Source organism: Borostomias antarcticus (genome assembly GCF_949987555.1).
Source record: "Borostomias antarcticus genome assembly, chromosome: 10".
NCBI lineage: Eukaryota > Metazoa > Chordata > Actinopteri > Stomiiformes > Stomiidae > Borostomias > Borostomias antarcticus.
Window position 1 is genome coordinate 9,739,159 of NC_140243.1, and position 20,396 is coordinate 9,759,554.

The following is a 20,396-nucleotide window of genomic DNA, read 5'->3' on the forward strand; positions in this document are numbered from 1 at the left end:
TTTCCGTGGGGCTCGCGAGCCACTATGGAGGATATCAACTCAAACATCAACGCGGACTTGGAGGTGCGGAAACTGCAGGACTTGGTAAAGAAACTCGAACAGCAAAATGAACAGTTACGGAGTAGATCCACTTTGCTGTCTTCGTCTGGGGTAGTGTCAGCGAACAACAGACCCCTCAGTGCTGGATACGACTCGCCCCTGTCAGCGGGAACGGCAGTGGGGCTGGCCGGCTTCCCTGGGGTGGGGTTCGGCGGAACGGGTGGCTATGGTGGGCTTTTGGAAAACTCCCGTTGTTTGAGCCCCAGACTGTCTTATGATGGCATCAGTTTCAGGAGGGCGTATGAGGCCGAAGGGGCATCGGCCGCCACCTCTTACCCCGGCCTCAACTCGTTCTTTACCGACCCAGAGGATTTTATGGACGACCCCGGGGAAACTTCTATTCTGGACGAGGTTGAAATACTTGATCTCGAGGACATGGATTGTCTCAACGAAGAGGATGACAGCTGGTGAGTGATTCGGGCAGCATAACGCCAGTGGCGGTTTTACCATCGCTGGTAACTCAAGTAACCACTAGCTAGACAAAAGTAGACTATAGTTCCAACAGAGGTGACAACACAAACACGCCCTTTTATAAACTGTTAGCCACTAGTGTCTGTGGTACGCTAGTGCTAGCTACATATGACAGCACAAACAGTCGGGCGCAGCTGTTGCTAGCTAACACCAGACAGACAGACGACTCTCGGTAACGGAAAGAATCCACGCAGCATAGGAATGCACGGTTATTCGCCAAAGTGTGAGGTCACCACGCCGCCGGACCGCAGACAGCCTGTCAGCTGGTGATCGCTGAAGCGGCGGCGGTGTTGGTTCGCTAGGGATGGCATCATGCGGGCGCTGCCCAAGCCTACCTTGCGGACGTGATGATCACGGCACAGTCTGGTTTAGTTATATCACTGCTGTGGTACATTCTGTGATTGAACTAAGTGCTTCTTATCACAGCCATTTACATCCACGTCAATTGCTCAAATAGTGTTATTTGTTTGAGCACAATCAGATGAGTAGGCCTATACACTCACAAAAGCCAGTATCTGTTATATTATCTCCACAAGGCTGCCAGGACAGGCTGGGTGGTGAGTGGAGATGACCACTAGAACTATTTTGGTGACTCAGCATATGGCAGATGGCTTGGCTAGCTTGGCAGGGCGAACAGAGACAGCAATAAAACCGAAAGTTGTTTGCTCAGTCAGCTAAAGCCTTTGGGGAAATAGACAGCCATGGTTACAGTCCCAGAGCAACAGAGACTCGCAACCACTACCTCAGGCCATATGAATCCATAACCACTGTGGCGAGGTAGTCAAGACGACAATGTTGAACGGGGTCTGTATCTTGACTATGTATCTGTGGCCGTAAACAGTGATCAGGTTGCTGTGGCCGGGGAACTTCGATAGGCCTATATTAAACCTTTTATAATGTTGTGGCATCCGTTTAAAAGACACCGTTTTCAAATCCATTTCAGTTATGCTCCACCCTGAACCAGTTATGGTTTCCATGGTCAGCTTGCTTTACACGGAGTCTATCTCTCACAACGGTAATCCTAGAAACGGGAGACTATAGTATACTATGATTGGATTTGTGCTGCTGCCCAAATCTCACCGCTGATTCCCAACGGAAGGAAATCCCCTCGCCGGTAGTAGAGAGACGAATTACTGCAGTCAGGCGGAAGACAGTATGCGAAACATGACTTGACTTTAAATGAGATTAGACGGGATCAGTCAGTCAGAGGTATAATGATGGGTCACTGTGCTGTAGTAGTTGTTTGTTGACAGTAGCAGTAAGGCCTGATTCATAGTCGACGTAAACAACGCAAGCTACGTTGTGAACGCAAGCTCCAACATGACTCGAGAGCTTGCGTTCTGTGTTTTGTTTTGTGGAAACGCAAGGAATTGCACTATTGCTTGCGTCAAGTGACACATTTCGGCATGACACACGCAAGGACGCAACGAGATCTTGCGTGGCCTTGCGAAGCTTGCGTTGCTTGCGCTTATGTAGTTTGCGTCGACTATGAATCCGGCCTAAGGCAGCATTGGGTTAACGAGGCCTGTCCTCCAGACCACAGCTCATCCCTCTGCCCCTCCTCGACCGGGAGGTGGGTGATTGTTATCTGTCTATATGGTCTTTATTGGTAGACCTATGTGGGCTTTGTAAAGCTAAATTAGGCTGTAGCTGTGCTCAGTGAAGGAAGGGAATACAATCATTATGAATAGACTACGCCTTAAAGAACCAGACCCTTTGGGCTGTAGAGATATTATAGAGACCAAGGCTTAGTCTCACCAGTACAATACCTGTAGTAGTAGTAGGGCCTGGTCCATGAGACAAGATGGGGATTTATATGTAGAGGCCCCTGGTGCTGACTCCAAGGTGATTACAAGCTGAGGTGTGTTTGCCAGGATGTCTGATTTTTGTGGTATGAGTGATTGACGGTCAGACAGTCTGATTGATTCACTGTTGTGGTATGAGTGATTGACGGTCAGCCAGTCTGATTGGCTGACTGTTGTGGTATGAGTGATTGACGGTCAGCCAGTCTGATTGGTTCACTCGGCCTGCCCTGTCCTCAGGGTATAGGTCCACACACAAACAGGATTACCCATAGTGCCACGGTCCTGCCAGCCCCTGACACAGACTCCTATAATCCCTGAATTAGCATCAGGCAGTGTTTGCCCCTTGAGCGTGGGCCACTGCACGGTACCATCCGGCTACCCAGGGCCGACCATGCACATCGCAGAGATAAGGTCTGAACACTCAGCAGCAGGGCTCTGTAAACTAGGCTAGGCTGGAACCTTGGATCTGCCACCCTGATGTCCTGGTTGATACTCCAGGTTGCATAGATAACTGTGGATCTGGAGACCCCAGGTTTCAGGGAGGTATAGGGTTCTGTATGGAGCTGCCTGGGAGAACCGTGGAGGTGTGTAGGCAGTAGGCCTGGCAAGAGTGTGGGGCCGTATGGAGAGCTGTGCAGGCTTGGAGGTGTGTAGGTCTGGAGCTGTGTGGGCCTAGAGGTGTATGGGCCTGGATGTGTGAGGGCCTGAATGTGTGAGGGCCTGGAGGTGTGTGGGCCTGGATGTGTGTGGGCCTGGAGGTGTGTGGGCCTGGATGTGTGAGGGCCTGAATGTGTGTGGGCCTGGAGGTGTGTGGGCCTGGATGTGTGAGGGCCTGGAGGTGTGTGGGCCTGAATGTGTGAGGGCCTGGAGGTGTGTGGGCCTGAATGTGTGAGGGCCTGGAGGTGTGTGGGGCTGTCTGGGAGAGCTGTGTAGCACTGGCAGTGTGGATTCTTTCCGTGTTTGGCACAGCTTGCCCCTGTGAGAGGAGGCTTCCTCTGGCTGAAACAGAGTTGACAGCTGCTGACTCACATTTCTCTTCCTGAGAGTTAACTCTCTCTGCTGCGTCTCTCTCTCTGTTGCCCTCACTCACTTCCTCCCTCCCTTCCCCTCTCTCTCTCTCTCTTAGTCTCAGGATCAGGATACAATTAGTCGTCTCAGGATCAATATATTGTACCCCCCTTGTTCTGTGAAGTGCATTGTGTTTAGGGATGGGAATTGATAAGATGTTAGCGATTCCGATTCCATTTTCGATTCTGCTTATCGATCCGATTCCTTATCGATTCTCTTATCGATTCTCATTGGGCAAAAAAGAGTACAAACAGGTTTATTAACATTAATTTTCTTTTATATGTACTACTTTGAACACGCCAATTACAGTACTGTTTTTAGGTGTATTCACCTTGAACTAAAAATAAAACTGACATAAACAAATCAGTATTTTTTCAGACCGACTACCACCAGCCTGACTCTGAACGTCATCATCTAAATTACATGGATGGAAATGGAGATTATTCATATAGTGAAAGCTGGTTTACTTTACACAATTAAACAAATGGCACTAACACAATAGACAGGGACTCTGAAGGAGTTTCCCTTCGACTACACGTTAGCTGCGCTGCTGTCGTCACTCCGGAGCGCATTAAAAACGGGACATTCCTACAAAGTTATCGCATGCTGTGTAGCCAAATGTTTTTGCATATTTATAGTATTTCCCCACTTTGATGATATAGGTTGTCATCTTGTCGCGTGAAATGTAACCACACTTTCGAACGTTTGCGATGCGCAGCAACGACAGGAATCGATAGCGGAATCGTTAAGGATTTTGGCTTACAGGATTTTGGATTCCAAGGAATCGATTCACTGGGAACCGGTTCTCAACAAGAACCGGTTTTCGATTCCCATCCCTAATTGTGTTGCCTCTGTTGAAATGTGCTATATAAAATAAAATTTTGACTAATGAGCTACTAGAATAACAGCCTGTTCTCAGCATGCTGCGCCGTGAACACTCATCTAACCTGCAGCATCCTCTCATTACAGACATTTACTGTCACCAGACCATGCTGTATATTGATTACTGTCATCATTATCCCAGCCAGCCAGCCCTACCTCCCCCTCTCCTCCCAGCCGGACCTACCCTACCTCCCCCTCTCCTCCCAGCCAGACCTACCTCCCCTTCTCACCCCAGCCAGACCTGCCCTACCTCCCCCTCACCGCCTGTTATATTCATGAGGGTTTCAGTGAGGGCCGATTCTCACTTGGAAGAAACTCCACTGGCAAATTGAGTGCAACAGGAGCAGGAGGAAGGTTTCTTACATCTAGAAAACAATATTGTTGTTGTTGTGTTTGATATACAGTACATTGACGTGTGTGTGTATGTTGTCTTGTGCTCCACCAGGCTGTACGAGGCCAAGCTGAACAGCCCACTGCAGAAAGCCCTGAGTCCCATCGTGTGGTGTCGACAGGCTCTGGACAACCCCAGTCCTGACATGGAGTCAGCCAAACGCTCGCTCATCCACAGACTGGACCTCACCATGTCAGGTATCCTCTCCTCAAGTACTCTCAAACAGATTATTGGGATAGTACATGCTGCTGTAGACTATTTGATTATGTGGGATATATACTTATGTGGGCTTGATACTTAGGATTTATGCTGGATGTGTGTTATCATGTAGGAGGGTGTTTTTGTGTGTGTGTGTGTGTGTGTGTGTGTGTGTGTGTGTGTGTTTCTCTACGTTTGACAGCTAATTATAGAGGATGCCTCAGTCAGGAAAGGCTTCAGATCCACCCAGCTAAAGAGAGAAGGGTCAGCTCCATTTTTACAGAGGCATGCTCATGTGACAGATAGATCATGTTGAGCAAGCGTCCGGTGAAGGTCGCTGCCTGGAGCCAGAAGGTTCTTCTGGATTGACAGTTTATGGTTAGGGTCCCTCCCCCATTCCTGTAATGACAACTGAGCTCGATCTAAGTTGGAGATCGGCGATTCGGTAGGCGCCGGAAATAGGTAAAAGAAATAAGAGAAAGCAGCTCATGGATGTCGTCCAGGTGTTTTTCCCTGTGTGCTGCGCAGGGACCAGGGCCTAGAGGGGTTAACCTGGGCGTCCACAAGCACCTGCCTCCTCCGCGTCTGCCTACCTGAGGGGAGGGAGGACAGCTCCGTACAGTCAGCAGCATGTCTGGCACGCGATCACACACGGATCAGGCCTGGGCGTGTTGTGTGTGCGTGTGTGTGTGTGTGTGTGTGTGTGTGTGCGCGTGTGTGTGTGCGCGCGTGTGTGTGCGTGCGAGTGTGGGTGGGGGTGGGTGGGGGCGTGATGGCCTCCTTCTCTATGGCCCCTGGCTGCTCACTGTTCCACCCCACACCACCTCTCTGTTGGGAACGGGAGTCTGTAAATCTTGTTCGCCACGGTGTTGTGGCGCCAGGAACCCGTTTTCACCCCGGAAGCCGTCGCGGAACGCTGGGCACTTTTGACGGTATATCTGTACCGCGCAAGATCACTTTCCGTGCTCGAAGAAAGTACAACAAATCCATTGGCTTCTCTGCTCCACAGTCCTTGGGAGTTTCAGTTCCCAGTGAAACAAATTATTCATCTGAAAGGGCTTGTTTGTGTGTGCGTGTGTGAAAGAGAGACTTGTTTTAGCGTGTCCATGGCATGACCAAGCCCACGACTTTACACCCCTAGCAATCTGTAAATGCCATGCCTCGGATACGTAACCAAATGGAGGAGAACAGGGACCTGTGTTTTTCTGGCCTAGCACAGTCAACACAGTAGGCTAGGCTAGTGGAACCAGAAAGCTAGCACAGTCAACACAGTAGGCTAGGCTAGTGGAACCAGGAAGCTAGCACAGTCAACACAGTAGGCTAGGCTAGTGGAACCAGAAAGCTAGCACAGTCAACACTGTAGGCTAGGCTAGTGGAACCAGAAAGCTAGCACAGTCAACACAGTAGGCTAGGCTAGTGGAACCAGACAGTACCGGACAGACGCTGGGGGAACATGTGAGATCGAGAGTGTTTGAGGATTGGATTGGGGCACTACAGTTTCTGTGACAGAGCATAGAGAGAGACTAATGTCAGGCTCACACTACAGGATGTTTACAATCCTAACCGATTTGAAATCGGGTTGCATCACGCACATATAAGGAGAATCTTAACTGATATTTTTCTTGTGTATCTCAAACAAGCGTACACGACAAGATTTGAAAATAACGGCTCATCACACACTACAGGATATTATCGTGCCCGAGGAAGCAACAAACCACTGGTCTCGCCGTCTCACTTGTAAAGTAGTGATGTAATAATCTTAAATATCAAACATGTTTGATATTCTCTGGGCTGCCCCGATGGGTCTGCAAGCCGATAGGGAGGTTTAAGATTGGATCTGTAAACCCCTCACATTACAAGATAATCTGGGCCGAACATTGCCCCGACCAACGTTCCAGACCAGACTTCTCCGATTGTCGGGAGGGGTGAATCGGGGATGAACCCGGTGAGCCCGGCATCAGAGAGCAGAGCTCCTAACGGTGCTCTGGCGTCTAAAGGCCTCTCTCATTATGACGCAGTCCAGTGTCTACACCTCCACAGCTCCTTGGCTCATCTCGCTGCCACGGGTTCAAGTTTCACCTCGGCTCTGTCTGTGATGGGTCCTGCCCTCTAACCACCATCTTGTTCTCTCTTTGACGGAGAAAAATTAGCTTTCTAGCTTTCTCCGTCTGCTTCTCTGTCTCTGTCGCTCTCTGTCTCTGGCTGTAATACACAATCGGCTCTACTGTAGCCCTCCTCGTGTGAACTGCTTCTAGATGCTTCTAGATGGTTTAAGTACCGGTACCGTTTCTTCTATAATGGTGCTGATTTCATAAGAGGGAAGCAGGACTGTTGTTCATAATGCTCTGTCTGTCTGCCCGTCTGTCTACCGTCCTGTTGTCTGTGTCTGTGTCTGTCTGTCCGTCTGTGTGTCTATCCTACAGTCTGTCTGTCTACCTGTCTACCCTACAATCTGTCTGTCTGTGTCTGTGTCTACCCTCCTGTCTGTCTGTCTGTCTGTCTGCCCTCCTCTCTGCCTGCCTGCCTGTCTGTCTGTCTCTCTGTCTACCCTCCTGCCTGCCTGCCTGCCTGTCTCTCTGTCTACCCTCCTGCCTGCCTGCCTGCCTGTCTCTCTGTCTACCCTCCTGCCTGCCTGCCTGCCTGTCTCTCTGTCTACCCTCCTGCCTGCCTGCCTGCCTGTCTCTCTGTCTACCTACCCCCCTCTCTTCCTGCCTGTCTGTCTGTCTACCCTCTTGTCTGTCTGTCTGTCTGCTGGTGACAGACCTCCCTCCATACTGTGTTCAGTACCGGTGGAAGGCGGAGGTTCAGCCGTCAGGCCGTGGTCAGCGGAGAGAGAGGGCTCTGTTAACGGCCCGTCTCTGGAGCCGTGGATGAGAACGGCACCGTGACCACGGCCGCACGTCTCCCGGACTTCTCCGTGGAGAGTTCCTCCATCTAGTCGGTTATCACCCCCGTGTGTGGTGGCCGGTCAGGCGCAGACGGCTCTGCAATAAGGTGTAAACGACCTCCCTTACTGAAGCCTGGGGGTGGAGCGGGGGGGGGAGTGTTGTTTTAGGATGGAGGATTTGAGGACACTCTATTTCTGTAGGTCCCTGTGTCCCTGTGCTACAGATCCCTGCTGAGACCCCTCTCCCCCAGCAGACAGGAGCAGTCATATCTGTCTCCTCCCGGTGGCGATGTGCTGTGGAGCAGCTGCTTCTTCTCCGGCCCAGTGCTCCTCTCACCTCCCTGGTCCTCGGCTGGTCCTCCCTGCCCTTCCTGGTGGCGCCATGAGACGGATGAAAGAGCATCTCTGGACAACACACCCCCTCCACTCCGGGCCCGTGTGTTAACGTGGTGGTGGGGGGGGGGGGGGGGGGGCGGGTCCTCCCTCTGCCCAGGCCCCCTCCAGCTCAGGGCTGTAGAGAGGACCACCCCCACCCCAACCCCTCCCCGGGGGTCAATTAGGACAACTGCTGTGTCCCAGTTGACAGTGGACACATGGTGGTGTCTCTCAAGGTCTGTGCAGTGAGCGGAGAGGAGAACACTGGGGCAGGTGTGCTAGGCGTCGCCAGCCTGATCTCTCACATTCTATATCACTCACTCCGCAGATCAGTCTGGATATACAACCGTTCTAACTGAAATTACTGAATCCACTCCAACCGAGATTGGTTCGTGCCAACTACAACCGTTCATCTCATATGGGGCGGGTTTAATAAGATGACGGAACAGAGGGGCGCCGTAGAGGCATTTTCGCCAACAACCAAGATGGCAGCAGCTGATGTGGAATCCCCACATTTTCTCTAAAAGAAGAACAAACAGCTCCACTTAAAGCTTTTGTTGCTAAGAAAGACGTGTTTGCAGTACTTCCGGGTCTGGCGAAGCCAGGCTAGCACGCTGCCTGTTTACACTTTTCTGGCGCTCAGCGCTACGTCACACGTTTCTTTGCTCTGATTGGTTGTAGGTCTATCCAATTGCATCCCAGAGGCATTTTGATCTACGCCCGTCGGTAACGCCCCTTGGGAATCGGAAAGCAACTGAGTTTCCAGACCCCTCTCATTTTTGCGAATTGGGTCTGGCGAAGCCCGGCTATATACGGGCGTGCTCTCTGGAACAAACACAGCCACAGGGACACGGGACTGTCGACTGACGTTACCGACCAGCTCCCAAACCACAGTAACAGGACTCAGTAGAGTAGCCGTGTGTGTGCGTCTGTGTGTGTGTGAGAGGATAACTAATGTTGTGGATTAGATCTTGGTAATCTTCTAATCTGACCATGATCATAAAGGGATTAGAGCAGGTGTGTGTGCGTGTGCGTGTGTGTGTGTGTGTGTGTCAGGCGTAGTCTTTGAAGAGTTTTTGTGTAAAGCATGTGGCGCTGCTGCAGGCTGTCTGGAAGCCTCCATGTTGTTGTGGTGCTGGCGCTCTCAGAGGATGTCAGCTGAGTGGTTGTTGTGTTATGTTGTTATTTCCTTAATAATGCAGCAGAAGACCAGGAGAGAGAGAGAGAGAGAGGGGGGAGAGGAGAGGCAGAAAGGAAAGAGGAGTTGTTAATCATAAAAGGCTCCATTCCAGTCCCCACCCAGCTGTGTAAACATATCCAGAGAGAGAGAGAGAAGTAGTGAGCGAGTGAGCGAGTGAGTGAGCGAGTGAGGGAGCATGACTGAGTGAGTGAGACAGAGAGAGTAAGAGAGTGAGTGAGAGAGAATGACAGAGAGAGAGTGAGTGAGTGAAAAAGAGAGTGAGAAAGAGAGGGAGATGGAGTGAGAGAAGGGGGAGACAGAGATGGAGAGAGAGGGAGAGTGATTAGTAAAGGAGTGACCCTGAAGATGAAGGAGCGCAGCGCTACGTAGTCACAGGGCGGACAGTTGGCTGTAGTGGGACCACCTTTGCCAGTGAGTTGTCACCCTGTCCCTCGTCTCGCGATGCCAGACTTTCAAGATCTGTGTCCATCTGTGTCCCTGTCTCTCTCGCTGTCTGTCTCTCTCTCTGACTCTCTCCTTATCTCTGTCCCTCTCCTTGTCTCTGTCCCTCTCCTTGTCTCTCTCTCTCTCTCTCTCTCTCTCTCTCTCTCTCTCCTTGTCTCTGTCTCTCTCCTTGTCTCTGTCCCTCTCTCTGTCCCTCTCCTTGTCTCTGTCCCTGTCCCTCTCCTTGTCTCTGTCGCTCTCCTTGTCACTCTCTCTCTCTCTCTCTCTCTCTCTCTCTCTCTCTCTCTCTCTCTCTCTCTCCTTGTCTCTGTCCCTCTCTCTGTCTCTGTCCCTCTCTTTGTCTCTGTCTCTCTCCTGGTCTCTGTCCCTGTCTCTCTCCTTGTCTCTGTCTCTCTCTCTTTGTCTCTGTCCCTGTCCCTCTACTTGTCTCTGTCCCTCTCCTTGTCTCTCTCACTCTCTCTCCTTGTCTCTGTCCCTCTCTCTGTCTCTGTCCCTCTCTCTGTCTCTGTCCCTCTCTTTGTCTCTGTCTCTCTCCTTGTCTCTGTCCCTGTCTCTCTCTTTGTCTCTGTCTCTCTCTCTTTGTCTCTGTCCCTGTCTCTCTCCTTGTCTCTGTCCCTGTCTCTCTCCTTGTCTCTGTCCCAGACCAGCCTAATGAGTGATGTTCCATGGTGCTCTCTGGGACTATGTGGAGTGTTTGAGTGGAGCTGTGGCTGCTGTGTGTATCTAGATATCACAGAGTGCCGTATTGTGCTGTGACTGATTGTGCAGACAGAGTGAATGGCCATTATTGTGAGCTCTTGTCGCAGTGATGCGATGAAGGAGTTCTCTGTGCTGCCTACGCTACGACTGCCTTACGCTTTAACACACTCTACACAAGAATGGACTTCCAGTACCAGAACACTACAGAGCTTTCACAGAGTGTGTGTGTGTGTGTGTGTGTGTGTGTGTGTGTGTGTGTGTGTGTGTGTGTGTGTGTGTGTGTGTGTGTGTGTGTGTGTGTGTGTGTGTGTGTGTGTGTGTTTGTGCGTGCGTGCGTGCGTGCGTGCGCGGTTGATTATAATGCAGCTTTGCAGAGCTTGTGAGTGTCCCCTCTTAAACTCTCTTCATTAGTCAACTGCACCTTCTAAAGGGCTGCTCTAGTTGTCCACCACAAAGCCCAGACTCGCTATACTGTGTACACACACACACACACACACACACACACACCTGCATGTGGAACCCACCTTCCTGCAGTGCCAGCGTGTGTCGTTAACTCAGTTTGTCCCCTCTCTCTCCCGTAGCTAACAAGCGTCGGAGCCTGTACGGAAGCCCCTACACCTCCCAGGTGGGCTACGGAAGCCCCTACACCCCCCAGGTGGGCTACGGAAGCCCCTACAGCCCAAACGCCGCCGGAAGCCCCTATAGCAGCGGCTTCAACTCGCCGTCCTCCACCCCCAGCAGGGTGCCCATCGTCAGGGGGCAGCTGATGCCCAGCAACGCAGGTGGGAGGAGGGGCCGCTGGGGCTCGCCATGATCACACACTCCTCACACACTCCTCACATCATCCTCACACATCCTCACACATCCTCACACACTCCTCACACATCCTCACTCCTCACACATCCTCACACACTCCTCACACACTCCTCACACATCCTCACGCACTCCTCACGCACTCCTCACACATCCTCACACACTCCTCACACACTCCTCACACACTCCTCACACATCCTCACACACTCCTCACACATCCTCACACACTCCTCGCACATCCTCACACACTCCTCACACACTCCTCACACATCCTCACATACTCCTCACACACTCCTCGCACATCCTCGCACATCCTCACACATCCTCACACACTCCTCACATATCCTCACACATCCTCACACACTCCTCACACATCCTCACACATGCTCACACACTGGACGGCTGGAGTTATCAAATTATAGACTTGAGCTAAAGGGCTATAAAGTTTTGCTTCCCTCTTAAGTTATTATGTTTGTGTGTTGTAGTTTAACAGTGTTTGGGTTTTGTTTGTCTATGTACTGTAGTGTTTGTGCTGATATTATGGCAGATGGTGTATTTATCATGCGTGTGTGCGTGTTTCCCCAGGGCACCAGCGGGGGGCAGCAGAGAGGAACCCCCCAGCGGTGAGCCCCCAGTCGTCGGTGGACAGCGAGCTGAGCACGTCTGAGATGGACGAGGACTCTGTGGGCTCCTCCACCACCTACAAGCTCAACGACGTCACCGACGTCCAGATCCTGGCCCGTATGCAGGAGGAGAGTACGTACCCCGATCCCAACCCTTACCCCACCCCAAACCATGAACCCTGACCCTGAAACCATGACCCCTGACGCCTAACCCCTGACCCTGTTCTTAATGTAGGCCAGTTCAGGTCTAAAACTGTTCAATCCCTCTGTGTGTCGAGGCCTGAGACCTGTTGTGACTGGTCCATGCGTGTGTTAAGGTGTAATGTGGTCTCTCTCTGGTCTCTCTCTCTGTGTCCAGGCCTGAGACCTGTTGTGACTGGGCCATGCTTTTGTTAAGATGTAACTCTCTCTCTCTCTGTGTCCAGGCCTGAGGCAGGACTACGCCGCCACGGCGTCCAGGCGGAGCTCGGGGTCGTCCTGCCACTCGCTGCGGCGCGGCACCTTCAGCGACCAGGAGCTGGACGCCCACAGCCTGGAGGACGAGGACGAGGCCGTCCACCCCGCCTTCCACCTGCCGTCCGCCCGCTTCAGCCCCTCCCCGAGGCCCTCCCCCCGTGCCTCCCCTAGGAACTCCCCCCGCTCGCGCTCGCCGGCCCGCACCCTGGACTACGGCCATGCCCCCCCGCCGCGCGGCTCCCCGCAGCCAATTATCAGCCGCCTGCAGCAGCCCCGCCACTCCCTGCAGGGCCACGCCGCCGACCTGCAGACCAACGTGGTGAAGAACGAAGGTAGGAGGAGGGAGAAGGGAGGAGGGTGGGCACACAGCTCTGGCTGTAGGGAGGGGGGTAGGCCTGCGTTACACTCACAGTCAAGTCTCTAAAACGCTTCGCCCAACTAGAGACCGAGGACATTCGTTCAGATTTTGTCGCTTAATGTGGGTGGAAACAATTTGAGAGTTAAAAAAAAAAAAAAGCTGCAGTGCAGAATCAATCCAAAGTCTTTAAGGTGTAGATTTGTTCAGGTTTCAACCAATCCAAAGTCTTTAAGGTGTAGGTTGGTTCAGGTTTCAACCAATCCAAAGCAGTAGGTGTCTTGTTCTCGCCGGTGTTACAGCGACCATTTCAACATAGAAATATCCAGATGTCCGGAAGGCAGAGATCTCCAGTTGTCTGGTATCGCAAGACTAGGCCTAACTCAGGAGCGGTGTTTCCCCAAAGATTTTTTTCAGGGGGGGTGGCAGGCAGTGTTGTCTCAATGTGGACATGTCACAGATATATGGTGTCAACAGTGTCGTCATAGACACGCGCAGTAAGGAGTTTGTTAGCATAGATATCCAAGTTTGTTAGTATCAGTGCATTTCTACACTGAGCGGAATTGAAACAAGTACACGTTAGGTAAATAAATATTTACAACATATAAAAACAACTAGAATAAAAAAAAATCCTGCAGAAAATGTGTGAATGCTTAACAGCTGAAAATAAATCACAAAACCATTGCTGAAAATGCATAGCCTAAATGGGAAAAATGTAAACTAACTTGAATGTAATGCCATTTAGTCCACAACACATAGCCTAGCTAATGTTAGCTGGTTACTAACATGAGAAGACATACGCCTACTACACTGTGGCTACATTACTTATGTAGCTAGCTACAACAACAGAAAATATTTTCATTTCATAATCTCCCACTTACAGTCAGAAAATGTCCGCTAGCTGCAATGCTAATTTTCGCTATGTTAAACTCCATTGACCTATGCTAAAAAAAATGTAGCGATCTAAAAGTCCGCTATTTTGGGGTTTTGGGGTCTTTTAGGAGGGGCGGGAGGTCCCGTTGGGGGGGGCAGGTAGGGGAAACACTGCAGAGGGTAGTGGGGACATGTATTGTCCATGTCTTAGAGATCACAGGTGAAAGGTATGGATTCCACAGGACAGTGCTGATGTGTGTCTCTCTTCTCGTGTGTGTGCATGTGTTTGTGTGTGCGTGTGTGTGCGCACGCACAGAGAAACTGAGGCGCAGTCTTCCTAACTTGACCCGCTCCAACGCCACACAGCAGACCGCAGAGCCAGTCAAGAACAGCAGGAGTTGTGAGTCCAACATGCAGGTCCCCAACGGAGGCTCGCCCAGACACCAGGGTCAGTCTGCCAGTGAGTACCACACACACACACACACACACACACTATCCGAGAAACACTGTCTCTATGAAATCCCGTAATGGCTATCACAGACACAATGTTCATCACTTTATTCATTTCTGATTACTGTCTATGTACTGACTATTGACAAACATGAACACACATCTGTTTTTTGAGCACATTCATCATTAGCAATGCTATGATAGACCTGATGTTTTTGGTAGTTTAACACTTTGTCCTAGCTAGTACCTGTGTATGTAGCTATTATTGTATGCATCCTCTTCCTGGCTATACCTGTATTAAAACTGTGATACTTCCGAGCGCCTTGGCTGCGGTGGTTTGGATCTGCTCTCCGTTCCATCATTTCCAGTTGGAATAACGTCTCTTTTCGTGCACTCTCTTCTCTCCTCCTGTATCACTATCAATTCTGATCAAGAGACTCTTAAATTGTAGGAGAGTCAGAGCAGAGGTCTAGTTCCAGCTGAACCCAGGGAGTTGTCTAAGCGCTTCAGTCAGTGGTCCTCTACTGTGGCTCGATAATGACAGATTACAGGCTAGCCCTCTGCGCGGTAGCGTTGTTTTAAGTTTTAATCCAAACCCACAAGATAATCCCTAATTCTGACACCTGAAGATCAGGAAAACAGGCTGTCTTGCAAAGGGCTACCTTAATCTGTGTCCGTTAGACGTTAAGCCAACGAAGAGCTTGATCCTCTGGAAGTCAGCTTCACTAAGACCCCGCAGAGTGTGGGTGGGTGGGCGCGCACGCTAGTGATCTTGATATGAGTGGTCCTTCAGTACAGGTTTCTGCTCTTTACTCTCCCTGGCTGTTCTGGGCATGTGTGACCTCTCTAAACCCCCTCAGCCTGCCATCTCTCTCTCTCTCTCTGCTACTGTGGAGCATGTGCTGCCTGTCTCTCCCAGCCCTCTCTCTCTCTCTCTCTCTCTCTCTCTCTCTCTCTCTCTCTCTCTCTCTCTCTCTCTCTCTCTCTCTGGCTGTGTTCGGCCCTGTCCTGGCATACAGTCTTGGCTGGGAGCGCTTCACTCTGGATACTTTGCACCTTGTGAATGTTGGGCTGCAGCGCCCCCTGCTGTTCCCCTCTGGCTGGGAATGAGTCTTGGAAGCCAGGCTGTGCTGGCCGGTTCTGCCCGGCCTCTGCATCAGCAGTCCTGCCCCTTTGCCTCTGGCTGCTCACCCTCAGTGCTGCGGACGAGACTCCCTGTCCTCCTCTGTCCGGGTAGGCCCCCCTCTACCAGGCAGAATAAGCCCCGCCCCCACCTGTGCTCACGTCCCTGTCCTGTGTTCCAGGCCAGCTCAGGTACGCAGCCCCCCCCCGCTCCTCCCCGAAACCCAAACAGCAACTCAAGAGCCCCTCCAGAACCCTCCGAGGTAACCGGCGACCCGGAGCACCTGTCCTAGGGGGGGGGGGGGGTTTCCTGCTCGCGCACACACACACAGCCACGCACTCCACATACACACGTGGGTGCAGCCATACACACACACGCGCACACACACACAGACCAGTTCACCAAATATGAAGCATTTGGTTGAGTAAATGATGTTTAACCCAGACTGGTGGATTTGTGCCCAGCCGATATAAACTGGGTTGTGGTCATGCTGGGTGTTGGTTTGTCTGATAGGTAGGTGTTTGAGGCGTCTGGTAGGTACAGTCATGGCCAAAAATATTGGCACTCCTTGCACTTCTGTCAAATAATGCACCACTTCTAGGGCTGCTCGATTAATCGGATTTTAATCTAGATTCAGATTTGGGCTGTCAACGATCATTAAAACTAAATAATCGCCATAAAACGATTTTGCACAAATCAAGTGCACCCTACACTGCAGAGCTATCTTGTGCTTGTCGGCCTATTTAGGAGAGGCGCTCAAGTTTTACAGCTTTACAAGTGTCAGATAAACATGAAACGTCACTTACCTAAGCAAAAGGGTCTATTTTAACAAATGCTGGGTTTTGAAGCCTCGGCGCTACCATTAAATAACTTATTTAGACGCGTTCTGTCCTAGTGAAATAATTTTTCCGAGGTAGTCTTCTTCTGTGGTGGTGGCGGTGCTTTGAAGCTTCTTTATTTATCAGTTTTGGCACTTTTATTAATTTATTTATCAAGGTCAAGGTTCACTATTTGTCTCCCATGGGAGAAATGTATATAATCCAAAGAACATTGTTAAAAAGAAAAGCCACTGTCAACATTTAATAAATTAATTATCAAAGTCAATAATTTCATTTGTTAAGAAAATTTGTTAAGAAAATTATAAAACTTTTGATTAAATAAAAAAATTTAATGAATAATCGTGTTAAATAATCGTGATCTCAATATCAATCAACATAATCGTGATTATGATTTTTGCCATAATCGAGCAGCCCTTACCACTTCTCCCAGAAAATTGATGCAATTCCAAATGCTTTGATATTCACATGTTTATTTCTTTTGTTTGCATTGGAACACCACAAAAAAGAAGCAGAAAAAAAAAGCCAAATCTGATATCATTCTATACATAATTTTTAAAAATTAAACAAAATGGGCCGGACTTTTCAAAATAATAATATTTCAAGCATGTGGTGCTCCTTTCATTTGTAATTAAACTCACCTGTGGCAAGTAACAGGTGCTGGCAATATAGAAATCACACTTGCAGCCAGTTAAAATGGAGAAAATGTAACTCAACCTTTGTGTTGTGTGTCTGTGTGTACCACACTGAGCACAGAGAAAATAAAGAAGATCAAAGAATTGTCTGAGGATTTGAGAACCAAAATTGTGGAAAAGCATGGACAATCACAAGGCTACAAGTCCATCTCCAGAGATCTTAATGTTCCTGTGTCCACTGTGCACAATATCATCAAGAGGTTGACAGCCCATGGCACTGTAGCTAACCTCCCTGGGCGTGGACGGAAGAGAAAAATTGATGAAAGATTGCAATGAAGGATTGTTCGAATAGTGGATCAACTTCAAAACAAATTCAAGCTTAACTGCAGACACAGGGTACAACAGTGTCAGATCGCACTATCCGTCGCCATCTGAATGAAATGGGTCGCTATGGTAGGAGACCCAGGAGGACCCCACTGCTGACACAGAGACATTAAAAAGCCAGACTGGAGTTTGCCAAAACTTATCTGAGGAAGCCGAAATCCTTCTGGGAGAACATTCTATGGACAGATGAGACCAAATTAGAGCTTTTTGGTAAAGCACATCATTGTACTGTGTACAGAAAATGAAATGAGGCTTTCAAAGAAAAAAACACAGTCCCTACAGTCAAACATGGTGGAGGTTCACAGATGTTTTGTGCTTGATTTGCTGCTTCTGGCACCGGATGCCTTGACTGTGTGCATGGCATCATGAAATCTGAAGACTACCAAAGAATTTTGGAGTGCAATGTAGGGCCCAGTGTCAGAAAGTTGGGTCTCCGTCAGAGGTCATGGGTCTTCCAGAAGGACAATGACCCAAAGCATACTTCAAAAAGCACCCAAAAATGGTTTAAGACAAAACGCTGGAGAGTTCTGAAGTGGCCAACAATAAGTCCAGATCTAAATCCTATCGAGCACCTGTGGAGAGATCTCAAAACAGCAGTGGGGAGAAGGCACCGTTCAAAACTGAGAGACCTGGAGCAGTTGGCAAAAGCAGAGTGGTCCAAAATTCCAGTAGAGAGGTGTAAGAAGCTCATTGATGGTTACAGGAAGCGATTGATTTCAGTTATTTTTTCCAAAGGGCATGCTACCAAATATTAATATTATTTTATTGGAATTATCTATAGAATGATATCAGATTTGGCTTTTTTCTCTGCTTTTTTGTGTTGTTCGAATGTAAACAAAATAAATAAACGTGAATACCAAAGCATTTGTAATTGCAACAATTTTCTGGGAGAAGTGGTACATTATTTGATAGAAGTGCAAGGGGTGCCAATATTTTTGGCCATGACTGTAGGTGTTTGAGGCATCTGGTAGGTGGGTGTTTGAAGCGTCTGGTAGGTAGTGGTTTGAGGTGAGGTCATTGACCCCAGGCCCTCTCATTGACCCCTCATTGACCCCAGGCCCCCTCATTGACCCCAGGCCCGGTGAGTCCAGCCCCTCCTGCCCCCCAGGCCTGTCTCTGATTGATACATCTGTGTTGGCAAGACTGCGGGCCTATCTCTGTCCAATCACAGTTCAGCTGGGCGCTGGGTTCAGACCGGACACGAAAAGGGACAAAAAGCTCCACAAAGTGCAGCCGGTTTCCTTTCGGCGGATGATGAAGATGATGATGGTGATTGGTTGACTGCTGCTGTAGGAAGAGGGACTGTAGACCAAGCCAAAGGCCTTTCAGCTTCAAGTTCAGTGGTTCATGTCTGTCGCTCCTCGACGGGACAGTCCTGCTGCTGCCGCCTCCTCCTCTCTGCCCTCTGAACTAAGCCTGATCTCTCCTGTCTCGTTTAGTCCATCTGTCCTGTTGCTTTGGAGAAGAAGGTGATTTCAGTGAGTATTCACTGGCTGGCCTGGCCCCCCCCCTCTCCCTCACCGCTCTGAGTGTCGTGACTGTGGTTTGGTACTGTGGTGGTGTAGATGTGTTGTTGCTGTTGTAGTACCAGCTGCTGCCCCCCACCACGGGCATGTGTGCCTCATTCTACACATGAACACACACACAGGGTGACGCGTAGAGATAGAAGACCCACCTCCTCCGTTCTTCATCTGTATGTTGTTGTTTTTTTTGCTTCTCTTGGCTGTACGTCCATTTTGTGGTTGATCAGAAAGCCGTGTCCATCCTAGACCATGTCAGCGATCTGTACGAGTTGTGCAGAATGCAGTTGGAGAAAGCCCCCACACACCGACATATACCATATGCAGTCTCATGCATACGTACGTTATAGGGTGTCGCCTGTGTCTCAGGTCGCTGCGTTCTCGTTCATTGCTTCATAGTGATATCACAGAGGAAGTGTATCTTTCTGTTCAGTGTTCCTTCCTGTTCTGACCTCCCCCCGCAGTCCCCTCCCCCAGTAAGCTGCGTACCCCGGCCACGCCCTCCCCCCTGGCTCTGAGGCAGCCTGTCAAAGCCCCCTCCACGCCAGGCTCCGCCCCCGGCTCTGGCACCTCCACGCCCACGCGCTCCCTAGGCCCCGCCCGCAGCGGTCTGCCACGCCCCAGCGCCGCCACCGGAGGAGGAGGAGGCGGCGGCATCCCCCTGCCTCGCAGCAAACTGGCCCAGCCTGTCCGCAGGTACACACACACACACACACACACACACACACACAAACAAATAGGCAGGCTGAGCTGCATGGTAGCAGTTTACTCCTCTGAATGATAACTAATGTAACCTGTGTCTCTCCTGCTCAGGTCTTTGCCGGCCCCCCGGAATTACAGTGGGGTGAGAGACGAGAACTGGCGAGAGGGCTGCTACTGAGGCTGACCAGCAGGGGGAGCCCTAGTCCACCCAGCAGCAGCAGAGGGAGGCAGACATGCATACAATGCGGCACTTTATCAACCAAGAATACTTCTACCATGAATCTAAAGAGACTATATCAAAAACACAAAAGACTCATTCTTCATACAATCCAGAGGAGCTCTCAGTGAAGCACTGTGTGCGTGCGCGTGTGTGTGTGTGTGTGTGTGCGCGGGTCTCTGTGGTGAGGTTGAGGAGCAGCAGGCTGGCCAGGCAGAGGGCCAGAGATGCCAAAGAAACCAGCCCAGCTCCAGCCAAGCCACTAGAGGGCGCTCTTACCTGCCTCACTGTGTCTGCCGCCAAGTCAATCAACCTGCCACGCTTTTCTCCATCTCTCCCTCCCTCCATCTCCCTCCCTCCCTCTCTCTCTCTCCCTCCCTCTCCTTCCCTCTCTCTCTCCTTCCCTCTCTGTCATTCATCTCCCTCAGGTTGAAATGTTTGTACACAGATGCAATTGTTAGAGATCTCTTATGGTGATGCTGTGCAGGTGAAATGTTCCCTTGATGTTCGAGTTGTTGACGTTTGGCAGTGAACGCACCGCTGCATGGCCATGTTGTTAAAAACAGTCTTGTGAATCAAGTAGAATGTATTCCAGTGTTTGTTTGGGGTCATTATTTATTCAAATCATTATTTAAAAGTTCCTTTCCAAATATCAATATTCAGTATTTGTTTTTTGTTTATTTGAAAGATTTTGAAAATGTACATTTTGAACCTCAACTGCGAAGCTAATTCTCCAAAGCATTTTTTTTTCCGATGGTGTCATAGCAGGAATTCAGGATATTGAATGTTCTTCAGTTTAGAGCCCAGTAGATGACAGGTGAGAAACAGGCCAAAGCCCCGCCCGTTTCTTTACCAAGGTTTGACGGAACATCACATCCTCCTCTGTTCC

General features: G+C 50.2%; 1 protein-coding gene across 1 annotated transcript; it reads left to right on the forward strand.

Moving 5' to 3' along the window:
* Positions 1-24: 24 nt before the first annotated feature.
* slain2 (SLAIN motif family, member 2) lies at positions 25-19,556 on the forward strand (the record flags this gene model as incomplete). Its single annotated transcript, XM_084444789.1, has 10 exons — positions 25-506; positions 4,771-4,913; positions 11,102-11,302; positions 11,919-12,089; positions 12,382-12,744; positions 13,957-14,100; positions 15,395-15,475; positions 18,508-18,546; positions 19,053-19,284; positions 19,402-19,556. 10 exons carry the CDS (start codon positions 25-27, stop codon positions 19,466-19,468), a joined length of 1,923 nt encoding a protein of 640 aa, XP_084300915.1. The 3' UTR covers positions 19,469-19,556.
* Positions 19,557-20,396: the final 840 nt, after the last annotated feature.